Consider the following 15338-nt stretch of genomic DNA (forward strand, 5'->3'; position numbering starts at 1 on the left):
TGCTTTGCAGTAAACTTAAAAACCTAAAGGATGATCTATTTGTTGAAGCAACTATTTGAACATGAAGATAGCAGATGGGAAATAAACTAAATTACTTGAGAATTAAAAATACAAAACCTTTGTAAAGAATGCTAAAGATAATGTTTCATGTTTTATTAGAAAATATGCTAAACATTCATTCAACTATTAATAAAGTATTTAGTTTTATTAAAGATACATTTTCAGTTAATGGTACACATTATTAAACAAGCTTTGATGATTATCAGAACACTAAAAACAATAAAAAGTTTCATAAATTGAAAAAAGAAGTTGTTAAAAATTGAATTTAGAAAAATCAATTTAAATTAATTTGATCCGGTAGCAGTATAGCTTTAAACAGAGTTTATTCATGAAGTATAATATTTATCATAAACAACCAAAAATGGAGAGGAAAACAAAATTTATTATGGTTTAAAATGAGGTTTCATTATAAGTTAGGAACAAGAAAATTTATATATTCTCATCTTAGGAACTTTCAAGTTATTTATATTTCTTTGATTATTTTCACCTATCTGAGTATTACAGCTAAGAAACAGTCTACAAGCATCTTCTTTAGTTTATAGTATAATACTAAGTTGGCAGTTCTTCTTTCTTCCTCTCCTTCCATGCTCTTCTTTAGTATGTGTGTATAGAAGGAGTGTGTGTGTATGTAGATATGTGTAGAGGGATGATTCAAGTGAAACAGACAAAATAAGCAACTGCATCTTTTTCTCAGCTTAGTTAACCAATTTATAATTTATTTTTTTATTATTTAATCAACAATAATCACCTTAATGTATGACAAAATTTCATAATTCTATGGGTAATCTCAATTTTGTAGATATGAAATATAAATACTTCTAATAATTTGATCAAAGATCATTTCCTCATTCTTAGAAACCTTGAAAATACTTTGTAACGACATTTTTGACCATTTGATGAGGGAAAGAAGGACAACCTTTATGATGCTTTGTTTTTCTCATGGCCCCCAAGAATGATAAGAAAGCAAAGAGGGATTTATTGTCAAAAGCCAGAACAGATATCACAAGATACTATCTTATAGCTTTCACAACTTTGCCAATCCACTTCACTGGAATGGTGCATTATTTTATTTTTCCACAGAGTATAAAAGGCAAGGCTGGCCTTTGCAGGATTTGAATCTAGACTATTAAGAGCCACAGCAAATACTACAAAGTATTTTGCCCTTTTCTCTAGCAACTGCAGTAATTCTCTGCTTATAAACTATTTTATGACTACAAATGAGGCAGTTGTTGAATTTACAAGATATAATTATTTGGAGATTTCATTGTCCATTTTGTATCTCAGTCTAAATAAACACAACTGGAGCAGAACTTAAACTCCATAAACAACCTGCCTAAAATCCATACCAAACTCTCTCTATTATGGATTTGCTTTCAGCTAATCACCTAAATCCAAAGTTTTCAAAATTTTTTCAACTCTATTCCTCATTTCTCCATGACACAAGACCCACTTTCACTTCTTCATCTTCCAGACTCTCTCCTCTTCATCAATGATCTGTAAGTTAGCAGTCACTCTGTTCAGTTGACACAATTATCCATTCCTTCAGCTCTTTTAAATACGATATTTTTATCCCTACTTATATCCAATATTTTCATCAATGATGACTCTAAGGATATTCAAATATCTCCTTCTCAATAAGGATCTAACAGGATAATGGCAAACAATAACCCCAGAATGCAAATATTGCTTATTTTAAAGCACTATCACCATCAAATTCCTATACTTCATGAATAATTTCTGACTTATAGAATTCCCTCTCAAAATATACTCTCAATACTTACTCACAAGTAACATTTCTGTTAAAACTCCTTCAATGAAACTTAACATTCTCTATCAAGTAGATAAATATTTCAGCTTTAAGAAACTAATCACTATAAATAACTAAACAATCTAAATATGTCTTCAATGTATGTCACTGTTCATTTCTTATATTCCAGCTGGCAGAGTTCATTTGATCAGAGACATCAAAATAGAAATCATCTGCTTAACTGATAAATCCTTTTTTTACTAAAAATGTATTCAGTCGCTGGTCTATCATAAGCAAACATAAGGTTTCCAGTGCTCGTAAATTACCAGTATTATCCAACTTAATTCAAAAGTATTTGTTGTATCTAATTCTCTACTTATTGTTAAACTGTGCTTTGTGTACAGCAAACATTAGATGCAGCTCTGCGTCTTGTTGGCTATAACTCAGATATTTCCTGACGCTAGTATACTAGCTGCACCAATTTCACAACTCTCTTTCACCATACTGAAATGAGAAAGCCCTCATTGGCAATGCTTCCTCTATATTCATGATAATTAAAATATTTATAGCTAGCATATGTATATAGGAACTAAACAATCATATTGTTATAAGAACACCGTTGTTATGTTTGCATATTAAAATCAATGAAAAAGAAGATATTTTTTGTATAAGAGAATAGTTTTATTCTCCACTGTATTCTGCTTGTATGTGAGTGACTACCATGGAATTATTTCAACAAAATTGCTGCTTAAATTGTAAACTAATATTGAGTGTAAAGTAAATAAATTAGCAGTGAAAGCATTAACCATACAAAACATTTCACACAAAGAAAAAAAATCAATACAAGTAGATTTCTGATAGTTGTTAGAGATTGGAAAGATATGTTATCAATTTGGATATCGTTTATAAGTAAAAGGTTTGGAACAGGTACTTAAAATAATATTCTTAATTTTATTTAATAGAATAATCATCTAAAATGAAAATAATTATTGTGATTTTAATTAACAGTTTTCTGAATGTAGAAATGTTCAAGTTATTTATATAAGAAAGAAATTGTTTCAGTGGAACCTATTGTGTCTGTTTTGAAATAGGTTTTATTTTGTTTTCAATCCATTAATTGTTTTGTATCTAATTAAGAAAATGTTGGAGGGCAGAACAAATATTGATTATTTGATCACTCACTTTTAATGTTGTTTTAGATGTAGAACAAAATATTTTGTAACATAAATCTTTTGACATTATTTTTCTTTATTGCTTTATAGATTTAATAACAAAGGAAATAGAGAAAGAGAAGTCACTTGATTAACTCATTGCTCTTTTTTCCCCCCATTTTTGTTCTGTAGAAAAGAAATGTTTAACCAATACCATTAGTATGTCATGTCAACAGTCTACTAAAACAAAAATCAAGAAAATACAATTGGGGAAAGGGAAGAATTAGTTTAAAAACAAGAAAAAAATTTTAAATTAGATTTTGAATAGGTGTAATGACAGTTTATACTTTGTGCTTAGCTGCCATCATAGGTAATATTAAAATGTGGTTGTATAGAGCTTACAAAACGATTTGGCATTGTTAACAGTTCCAAGTATTGTCAATACTGAGAATTATAACAGTTTGCATTATCTAATGTGGCAGGAACATATAATACAATCTTTGAAAGACAAGATGACATTCAGGTGGATATAGTGAATATTATGATATCAAGATAGTCTCTTTTTTCAATAAGGTCTATTATTGTTTTGGCCAAAGTTTTCAGAATGATTTCTCTAATGAATTAAATCTACAAAATAACAATTCTGTGAAGTTATATAAGTGGTAACTTTAAAAATAAATTCTTTTAAGACTGACAACAATCAAGCAGACTGGTGTTCAAATTTAGCCTTATAAAGTTAAATGATTAAGAAAAAAGAATTCTCTCTGTGCAGTATACATGGTTACCACTTTTCCTCAGGTGAACCCAGGCAATGTAGAATTTCGTGCCCTGTCAAGAAATACACCTGAAGCAGATTTGAACAGAATCACTAAATGTTTTTAAGTTCCCGTCAGTCATGAAACATAGTGATAATGAGAATTAACAGTGAACGAGGATAAATTTCTTTGATTTATTTGATTAGCCTAAGCAATAGCAATATCCTAAAACAATTGCATTGATGAAACACAAATGAAATACAAATGAAAGTAACATAAAAACATTCATTTCTTACATATTTCAAACAAAATATATTATTAAGAAATATTATAACTAATTCAATGATTTGTTCACTCTGTATGTTAGAGGTTATGATTAGGAGATGTTATATGTTGAAGGTTATATGCAATTAGTTAGTCATAATTTTTTAGATAGCCAGTAGCTAGAATTTCAATCTTTAATATCTGATCCATGTCTTTTTGTTTAAGGCATACTAACATATGAAATAATCAAGGCTAATACTTAACAATTTAATTATTTCATGGGACACTATTTCTATTACATAATAGTGAATGCATTTAGATAATTGAATATTCAATGATATAATAATTCATTTGTATAATAACTTTTACATCAATTTAAGTTCTTTTTTCTATTAAGATTGAGAATATGTTTATACAACTTAATACATTTTTATCACTTAACTTTAAGAGGGATGCACAATACCTATGACCTTTTGGTTTCTCAGAGCCTTTGAGATTAGTACTATCTGTTGCATGAATTCAAGCCAGGTCACTGGTGTGAAAATATGTTCCCTATTTCTTTCTAAGGGAAAATAAGAACCAACTAGGTAATGAATTACATCTACCACCAAAACCTCAGGACACAAAGAGGCAAAACAAATACTAAAGCTATCATCATTTAACATCCAAATATCATCAAGCCATCATTCTAGGCTGGTATTTTATTTTATCAACTCTGAAAGGATGAAAGGCAAAGCTGACTACATGGGATTTTGACTCAGAGTACAGAGAGCCAGAACAAATACAAATGTGTTCTATAATGATATTTCCAATTCATTGTATCAACCAATCCATTGTCAAATACTGATAGTTTATGCTATTGATCTCAGAGGGATGAAAAGCAAAGTTGATCTCAACTGGAATTTAACCCAAAACACAAGGGGCTAGAACAAAATCACTTATGCTTTAATGATTCTACAACTTAAATAAACAAATTTAAGACAAAATATATTAAATAAAATACAAATAAATTGATTTCGCTTCATTTTTCTGAACATAAGCACATATATACATGCATCCTCTCTTAACAATTTAGTTTGAGGAAACAAAAAATAAACTTTGCAGCTTTGATTTAGATTTTATATGTAATATAATTCTTCATTTTGGACATCATGTCTACCAATGCTATTGAGAACAAGATACAATTAAGCATCTGATAGCAAGATTGAAGAACACATCTTCTGAAAAGCAAATTCAACCAATTCAATTTTATGATTCTTAAGATATATTTCCCTTTTTTTCATTCTCAATAAGTTAATTGCTGTCTTGAAAAGATACATTTTCTATCAATTATTTGATGTAGTTTGTTGCTAAATCTCTTTTAACGTAGATTGCTTATGAAATAAATACTCCATGACATATTTTTAATTAAATAGAAAGAATTCAGAGGTATTTAAACACAAAGAAGCAAAAGGAATTCAGCATCTGAATGAAGTTTGAATCAACGTTACAGCCTCAACATAAGAATGAGTTACCTGTGTCAAAGCAAGTCTACATTTATACAATGACTTAATACTGTAACATTCATATAATAAATAGCTTATGGTTTAAGTTGCCATTTGTCTTGTTGTTGATATCCTTTATTACATACAATCTCCAAAGGTAAATTTAGAAGTTAATTATTCATATCAACAGTTGCATCTTTGATCTTAAAATTCAGTTCTATAATAAAGTGAAACTGGATGTAAAATCATTTGACCTAATGATAAGTTACTTGGTGATATTTCAAATAGTAATGAATGTTTTATGTTATCTACAAATTAGATATGACTATTCTGCTTTCTGCCTCAATTGAGAAATATTAAATAAGGCTTCTGAAAATGTAGACCCACTTACTATCTATTTTCCAACATAACACACGAGTGGTCATTCAAGTTAGAAAGCCAAGATTAATTAATCAAACCTTTAATGAAATATAGCATGCAAACCTTATGGTTCAATTTCTATTTTTCATTGGTTTTAATAATACCAGCTCAACTCCCTATCATTTTAAAGAATATATCTCATTTATTTACCAACGATAATAACTGAGCCTGATGATGACACTGTTATTTCTGCAGTGTATCTTCATAGATCAACTGTTTATAAGCTGTTTATAAAATATGTCCTATTTGAATCCAGTTTACAAACTGGGTTCATAAAGAACGAATTTTATTACGAATTTTATATAAATATATGTAGATGAAAAGAAATTTTTGTAGAAAGCAAGAATTTTGGGAAAATGTTGATGTCTAAGAAAACATTTTGCCATAAATCATTGGGATTACAACCAATGTTAACAACACACTAACTGTCAAACGATACTTTGTTCCAAGCATGACTGAGACTGACTCTAACGAAAAAAAAATCACAGAAAAAGTATACTAGTAGAAAACACAAAATGGAAGATAATTCAGTATACTCTTCATTAGACATCTTTGTCAACCACAATAAATTCAGTTCATTCTTGTACAGGTACCACTCTCTTCCATTGCTATGCAGCCTTGAAATTTGATATTCTGACCACTGTTGATAGCAGCAGCTGTCAAAAATCTACTTTCCCTTCATAGTTATCCTTCCCAAATTCTTCAACAAGGATTCATTAATTTTTAAACATAAAACAATGCTGAGATGCTAATGCTACTAAAAATATCTGCCAGTTGCACTTCCATCAAACATGTTGATTAGACCCCAGGTGAACTTGACTGAGCTTAACTATAATAAAAAGTATTTCAATAGTGACTATCCTGTTTCCTTTGTAGACATATTGTACCTAAGACTATATTATTCATATATTCTTTCTTTTTTCAGAGAATAGGATGTGATTTGAATAAAACTTAGCTGCTAATTCTAACAAATGGACAGTCACAAAGGAGTATCCTCCTTGATTTATTCAAAGTTATTGTGAGGCTGAAATTTGCTTTCTTGTATTTTATATTTTATGACACACAAGGTAGGTAACTTGAAAACTATGGAAACTGAAATCTGTATTTTAAAAATTGCTCTTTTGTTCTGTTGATTCAATATACTTCTATTGTGAATAAATCTAGTTTGACGTTTATCAAGTAATGAGTGAAAACATGTGATGGAATATTAGATTTAATAACCTGTGTATTATGTCACCTGACAAAGGTAAAAGAGTTAATTAAAAATGTCAAAATATTAGCTTTATTTCATGGGCATTCTTTGTTAATCTACATAACTATCCTTTATTCTTGCATAAATAGTAGCTTGAATTGGTAATATTGTGCATTTATACTAACTAATATCTAATCATTTACACTTTAAATCAAAATGAATGCAGTTCTCTTTTCTTCTTGTTTCACTATCCTTTGGAATGTAGGAGTAGAGGTTTCATCCTTTGCAATATGTAGGTGTGAATATAACAGCTATAACAGGCTGCTGCAGCTAAAATCTGTAATAATCTTTTATTAACTTATAATTCTTATGAATTTTGAAATTATATATACAAAATTTTGCAAATTGAAATTGTTTCTGTGGCATAAATTCTACTGTGTTTTTGTGAGATTAATTCACAATGGAAAATCCAACATCTTATGGAGAAAAGAATTAGCTCATAAGATAAATATTTAGTTGATAAGGAGTTCAAAAACTTAATGCAAAATGTAAATAATAAAGATGATACAGGAGGTCACTGAATCAAACTGTGAAAAAAAAGGAAAATATTTGAGAATATTATTGTAAATTAGAACAGTCCTCAGAATCTATCTTTGTTTAACTAGATATATTTTTCAAGTATAAATAAAAGTTTTATTGTAAGAAAATATTTCAATTTGAAGAGAACATTGAACTGTAATTCACATGAGAAGTAATCAATGATAGGGAACACTCAAGCTTTTTCATTTGTACTACACATGTATTTTCAATCCGTAACCAAACAGACAATTTGTAAAAATATTGCATATTGTTCTAAAATATTTGTAGAAATTACAAAGCATTCACATTTTTCAAATAATTAAAAGAAATAGATATATTTTATGGTAAATCTGTATATGCAAGATATTTATTAAAACAAAATAATTTAAAAAATGAATAATGTTGGGTATGGTCATAAAAAATGGCATTTTGACAAATGACATATTGCTTTTAGACAAAGCTGAGTACATTAAAATATAGAAATGTTATGATATACAATAATTTGTATTCAGACAACTCAAACATGAGGACACTGAACATAAGAAAAAATAGATTATTGAAAGATTTGTTATAGGAAGAGTGAGTAACAAAGAGGAGATTATAAATAAAATCTAGAAAGAATTATGAAAAAAGCAATTCATAGCTTATGCCAAACTTACCTAGTATAACAGTCAGCATACATTTAACAATATTACATTAGTTACTAATCAGAACAAAACAAGCCTAATACTGAATTTGATTTCTTGAAAATCTAACTTATAAAAATACATAGTTTAATACAACTCTAAAACAGACTGGTTTCGTCATTTTTTTTTATTTACTTAAGCATGTTTACAGAAACATATTTTAAGGAAAGCAAAAACATAAAATTTGTAAGAAACAGTATCTAAAATACTTATTTGAAATGCAGGATAATAACCAATAAAATACTGATAATTGTACTATCATTTTTTAACTGTATGAAGTATTTTAATTTATTTTAGAGTAATTGAAATGAATAACTGTTTCTTTCCACATGGCCATTTTTAAATGAAATGGAAAACCAAGAATCAAAACTTTATTTTAAAATTTACCTCAGTTATTCAGATAGTGAAATGTTATAATAACCTATGCCAAAACAAATCATATATCTAGCTTCCACCTTTAGATAACTGTCTCATCCTCAGATGTTATACTTGGTATAGATATTTGGTGCCAACCCAGTTGACAGTTATGCTCAATCTGACACCATATTGGTTTAGAAAGTTAATAGTTTTAAGACTTCACAGTATAAAGAAGAAGAATTATTATTAATTTCGAAGAAGATATTGGCTAATTGACTTAAAATAATTTACATCAGTAGATATTTGATAAGAGACAAACAGATCTGGTAACAAAATTTCCCATTTTTTCTATATAAAGTAGCAGAAATGACTATGAAAAATTTTAAAACATTGTTGTATTTTAACAGCAAGCCTCCATGAAAAATACATCAAAATATATTTGTATTGATACAGTTTTTTTACACAACATCCTAGGAAATTGCTGCATTAAAAACATGCACTGAATAAAGAAAGTTCTAGAGTATAACATTAGTAACAATCTATGAACATCTTTTAATTGAATAAGTATGTAAAAAGTGATAAAATACTTAGAGTAATAGAAAATTAGAGGAAACAGTATAATTAGAAAAATAATGCAGATTAATATTTAGTATTAATTTTGAATATTAATTAAAGAAATACTTACCACATTTCCCATAATATTTTACTCTAATGTCCTTCATTTCTTGGCAAGCTGCTTTGCGCATCTCACACATGTTGCTATAATCTACTCCATCATTTCCACAAACTGGGGTGCTACCAATGTTGTCACCATAGGTGTTGCAGCGGTTGGGACACTGGCATCGGTAACTGAACCCATCTAATGAGGGTACACATTCAGCACCAAAGCTACACTTCTTCTGTTCGCATGGGTCCTTCATATCTGCTGGGTAAACGTAACAGGCATTAGCCGGCTGAAAATTGCACAGACTGAACAGGCACAGTAAAATCAATGTAATTAGGGAGGAAAATGTAACGACTTCGAATGAAAATTTCCGAAGTGACAATTTGAAATCCTGGTACATCCTTCTGTTCTCAGCATCAACTTTGGATTGTTGTTATCTTTCTAATTATAAAATGTTTTGAAAATAATATCCTATAGAATAGTTTCTGTATTTACAATTGTAATAATAAATGTAATAAAACCAGCATTATTTCTCTTTGGGATAAAGATTGTAGATATAAATATATATATATGAGCTTGTGTGTGTTAATGCATATACATATATGAATATCTGTCTTCACTTTTAAGAGTATTAGAAATCTTTCAGTAATAATTCAATTCATTTGATTGCTATGTGAGCTAAATGTTGACTACAATTTGGAAAGCTTTTTTATCTTTTATTTTATTTTCTTAATGAAGCTTTCAGTTGGCTAAAGTAAATACTATGGATATCTATTTATGTCTTGTGTTTCTAAGAAAGCATTTTAATGGGTTGAATAAATGTGTTAAAATTTACTCCTTTGACTTGCTTTGATGTTAGGTGAATATGATTGAAAGGATTTAGTATGACCCAATAGATGTCACAAAGTCAATAACAAACATTTTGGTGGGTAATAAATTTTCAGAGTCTTAGTGCAATAGTACACACGAAAATCAGAATAATATTGCTGCTCTTTGAACAACAAATGAGGGAAGTCCAAATGCATCACTTTTTTCTCTTTTGTTTACTCAACTCTGTGTTGTCAGGAGTATTGATATGAGCTGGTGGTAATAAAAGACATCCTACTGATAGAAATAGCAGCAAGTTGAGCTTGCTTAATGTTTGGTAGCATTCTAGCATTGATCAAATTACCACAGCAACCACAGTAAATAATTTCTCAAACTGCATTCATAACCAGATTGGTAGGTTTAGAAAATTTGTTAGTAAAGTCATCTGTTGATAATGACAGAGCAGCAATCTCAATTAGAATGGTGATGGCAGAAATGAAAGAAAGTTAGAGAGGAAGAAGTAGGAAGTGATATAGACGATAATAGCAATGTAGAGAATCAATAAAAAAGAGGTGAGAAAGAAAAGTGAGCTCTTTATAAATAACAATATATATATTGAATGTTATCCGATTCTAGTAGTCAGAATAATTGCAGTAGCACTGTACAATAAGATGATGTTGTAACATTAAATATTTAACGTTTCACTTCATAACACATTCACTTTGTAATGAGGTTTTGCATTTTCATTATCTCCATCAATAATCTGGATTAAAATATTTGTTGCTTTCCCAAGTAATATTTCAAATCAACAGCTGCTCTTCATATAGTTCTGATAGAAGCCAGAGTGATTTTTTTCTTTTTGGTATGGTAGTAAGTGAGCATTAACATATTCTTCTTTCCTAACCAGTATCCTTCAATGTCACATTTCATTAGGCTTAGGTGTTGGAGAGACTAAAAAAATCTACAAAATACTCTGTAGATTAGAATTTTCAATAACCACCTGACTATATTCACTTTTGATTATGTGACCAGCCGTTCTGTTCTGCTAGTGTCGATTTGCCATAGCTGCATGCTAAATGTTGCAGTAGCAGCAGTAATATTAGCAGTGGCAGTCTTGCTTCTTATACATACTCCCCTTTCCTCCTCAACAAGCAACTGTCTGACAGAGTAGAGTGTGGTGCTTTCTGTCAGCTAGGAAGCCAAGGAATATATATATATATATCTGAAGCAACCAACAAAATGATAGCAAGCAGGGAATACAGAAAATCTGTAACAAATAGTGTACTTCTCTTAAACACTGGTTTATTCCTTCCTTCTAATTCGAACAGTGGGAAATAGAATCAATATTTGCTCTGAGGTCTAGGTTTTTTTGGTTATTTATTTGTTTTATTGAGAATTAGAATTCAAAATAGTTAATAATGTGAAGAAAAAGAAAATAAAAGAATGCCTGCTCAATAATCATGGTAGATATTTTTTTCAGGTATAGCAATGTGAAGAGCTTATTTAGCTCCATAATAGTAACAGCTATTATGAAGTATTTCCATTAATTTTATTTCTATTATAAGTATGTGTAACATATTGCAGGTTGATCGGAATCAGTCTTGTCAAGGAAACTAGATAATATAGCCAGTAGCAATGTTCAAGGAGACATAGCATACCCAAAATAAGAAGGATAAGAGTTATTGAGATAGGGTAGAAAAGGTGATGGATTGAGGTAGTTATTGGGTATTTTGAGAAATAATCAATTTAAATGAAGGGAGGGAATAGCAAGTTGCCTTTAGGGAGAATGAATTTATTGATTTGTCTTACTACCAAGCAGTTCAGAAAGAATATTCATTTTCTAAATGCATTGGTTGATTGTAGTATTTTCTAAATGAAATTTTGTAATAAGGAGTTGGAATATGAACCACATTTAATTGCTTATTTGCAATATTTATAGTTAATATACATACATGTGTTGTTATTTTAATGTTACTGATTATTAACAGATGTAACAGCTGTATGCATTTGTTATTAAGTTAAAAATGGAAACAAAACTGAAAATATATTTGAGAATGATGAGAAAACTTCAAAACATTTTCCTTTCAATATAAAAACCTCACGATTGATGAAAATGGAGTTTAGTTATCGTAATATAACTGAAGAAATAATGCAAATTTTGAAATATTATCTGTCATGGCCACCACAATAGGTGAGCTGCTACTGTCTTATCTTCAGTATTGTTAATCAATAAACTCTTTCAATATTTATGATAGAGTAGAAAACAAAATCTCACAGTATTTATCAGGGAAATAAATAGAAAAACAAAAAACTATTCAGTCTAAGGTCATGTTTGTTTGACAATGTAATGAAATATCTGGTGTGAGTGCTGTTTTTCAGTTTAGAAAATTATCACTCTCTTTAGATATCAAAATTACATCCAGAATTATATGTGCCATACTTATTTTATGCATATATATACACATTCATACACACACACACACACACACACACACACACACACACACACACAGAGTATTAGATAAAATATGAATAATTATTCTATAATGAAAATTCTTTATGCATTTGTTTCATTCTTAAATAATGATGATTTCACAAATTCTGTAAAAATATACCAGCATATTTTCACAATACAAAGTGAAAAAAAAAAATTAATATTGGAGCATTTTCAGGAGATTCATTAGACCAGTATCATCAAATTAGATAAACATTGTCTTTTACCTTTCTCTCAGACATTGCTGAAGAGAGGTGGGATAAAAAAAAAAAACCTTCAGTCATATATGGTAGGCTAAAAATGCTTCACAAGTAGTATTTAAGTCAGTAACAAACAGAATATTAGGAAGAATTTCTTTAAGTAATGAAAAATGCAGGTTATAATTAGACAGGCATCTATCTTATAATTACTAAGTAGATGAATGCATCATTTTACAATGGCAACATATACACATGCAACTTTTAATTATACACATCAAGCTGGTGCTATGAATCGAGCAAGAAAATGTAATAAAGACAGGAAGGGTGGAAGAAACTTTAAAGAAATATCATAAACAAATAAGAAAACCATAACTACATCCTGCAAACTGTACAATTCATCAACCATTTTATTTACAAAATTTCTTATTATACACCACATAATATCATAAGAATAAAACTATATTCTATATGATGGGTTAAGCATCAAATGCAAATAGAATATAATCAAATATAAAAAAGTTGTTTAATACAAGATTTTTGGTAGGAATAATAAAAGAGTTCTACAAATGATAGCTCTTTTGTTCTTGAAAATGAGACCCTTAGAGATTCCAATATCACTAATAAATAACAAGAGAAAGTTAGAAAAATGTTTGGAATAAGATACTTTTTTCATATGTTACGTGTTATTCTGCTGAGGAATGATTTATGAAAGGCAAATTTTATTTTCCCCTAATATTCTATACCCTGGCAAACATCAAAAAGATTGGCTTGCATTACAATTGTTAAAAGTAAGACAGCAAAAGGATTCATACAGCTATTTCATTACACATCTAAGGATTAAATACTTGGAAAACAAATATTTCTGACAGAGGAAATCAAACATAATTTTCTGAATGCTGTTTCACAATGTACAAGAGATGATCCAAATTTGCCTATATGGTGTTTTGCTGAGAAAGTTAGCAGATTATTTCTATCAACACTATTAAAAACAAACAAGGGGCTAGGAATTTTGATGAGGTTATGTAAGGTTCATTCGTATTACACACTTCAGTTTTCATGAGTTGATATAGATGCATATTTCAAGTCCCTAAGGTGAATGTATTTGCTTTCAAAAGGAAAAGATGCATTACATAATGTGGTCCTAACAAAAAAAAACAAAAAAACAGCAAAAATAAAAAAAAAAGATGCATTGCTAGAATGCATTTGATCACAAGTCTGTATGATTGTATGATGAAGGTTGACAAGTCAGCAACTTCAATAACAAGAACATATATTTACCTTATTTTGCAATATCATGTGAGCAATTCTCAAGGAACAAAACATAATTGAACTTCTCAGAAAAAGATAGCGTATTCTAAATGAGTACTATGCACGAAATGAGATTGGTCTATAAAATTTGTGTATGATTTTTTAAGGATAAACAAAATAAAACATTATTTCTTCTTTTTTCTATAAACATTTGAACTGGCAGAGGCAAGTCAAACCTAACATAAATATCAAGGATTGTTAATATATATCATATATACAGCATAATATGTATGTATACATATATATGTATATATAATATACATACATATATATATATATATATATGTATATATATATATAAATATATATATAATATATAAATAAATAAATGGAGTTAAACACAGGTGTTATTCAAATTCTTTTATTATATATATACTAGCAGTATCGCCCGGCGTTGTTCAGGTTTGTTTCGACCCTTTAGAATTGGAATTTTTGAAAAGTAAAAATTTTGCATTATGTAGCTTGTTATTCTCTTTAAGTTTTTTTGTTTTTTTGTTTTTCCAGTTTCAGCTCTTGAGCTGTGGCCATGCTGGGGCACCGCCATTGAACGTTTTTCTGGTTGAAATACACCGAAAAATGGCGACACAGCAGTCAAAAAATCATAAAACATAGAGATTTCTATAGAAAAAAAGCACCTTTTTGATGTAAATAATTTTTGGTGTTAACATGGTCCGATTTGAATTTTTTCTTCTACGGAAGGAAGAGCAAGCCTTCTTCTATCATACTCTCAATTTTGGTCAACTTGCACCGCAGGGTCTTGGAGGAGATAGTGTTAGTTGAAGGCTACCAAACCTGCCATACACAGACAATTTCAGCTTTATATAAATATATATATATATATATATATATATCATCATTGTCATTTAATGTACATGTTCTATGTTGGCATGAGTTGAATGGTTTGACAGGACTTGATGTGTTCAAGGAGAGCATTGTGATCAAGCATCATCTTTGGCATGGTTACTATAGCTGTATGCCCTTCCAAATACTAACCACTTCACAATGCTAACCACTTTATTGAGTGCTTTGTTTTATGACATTGGCACTAGTAAGGTCACCATGCAACTCACAAATCTACAAAATCCAAGGAGCAGGGAATCACTAAGATATGTGTGGTTTAAGGTATTAGAAAAATAGTTGTGGCAGAGCAGATTCTAGTTGTAGAGGACT

At 29.3% G+C, this 15338-nt stretch overlaps 1 protein-coding gene across 14 annotated transcripts in view; it reads right to left on the minus strand.

Moving 5' to 3' along the window:
- Positions 1–15338, minus strand: part of LOC115213470 (agrin) — a 771489-nt gene that overhangs the window by 353870 nt on the left and 402281 nt on the right. For 13 of the 14 annotated variants that reach the window (XM_029782456.2, XM_029782458.2, XM_036503873.1 and 10 more), the window contains one exon: positions 9381–9620. In XM_029782456.2, the coding sequence (XP_029638316.2) occupies positions 9381–9620 (240 nt within the window). The remainder of the gene's footprint in view (positions 1–9380; positions 9621–15338) is intronic. The other variant, XM_036503872.1, reaches the window with a different exon arrangement.

Source organism: Octopus sinensis, linkage group LG6 (genome assembly GCF_006345805.1).
Source record: "Octopus sinensis linkage group LG6, ASM634580v1, whole genome shotgun sequence".
NCBI classification, from domain to species: Eukaryota; Metazoa; Mollusca; class Cephalopoda; order Octopoda; family Octopodidae; genus Octopus; species Octopus sinensis.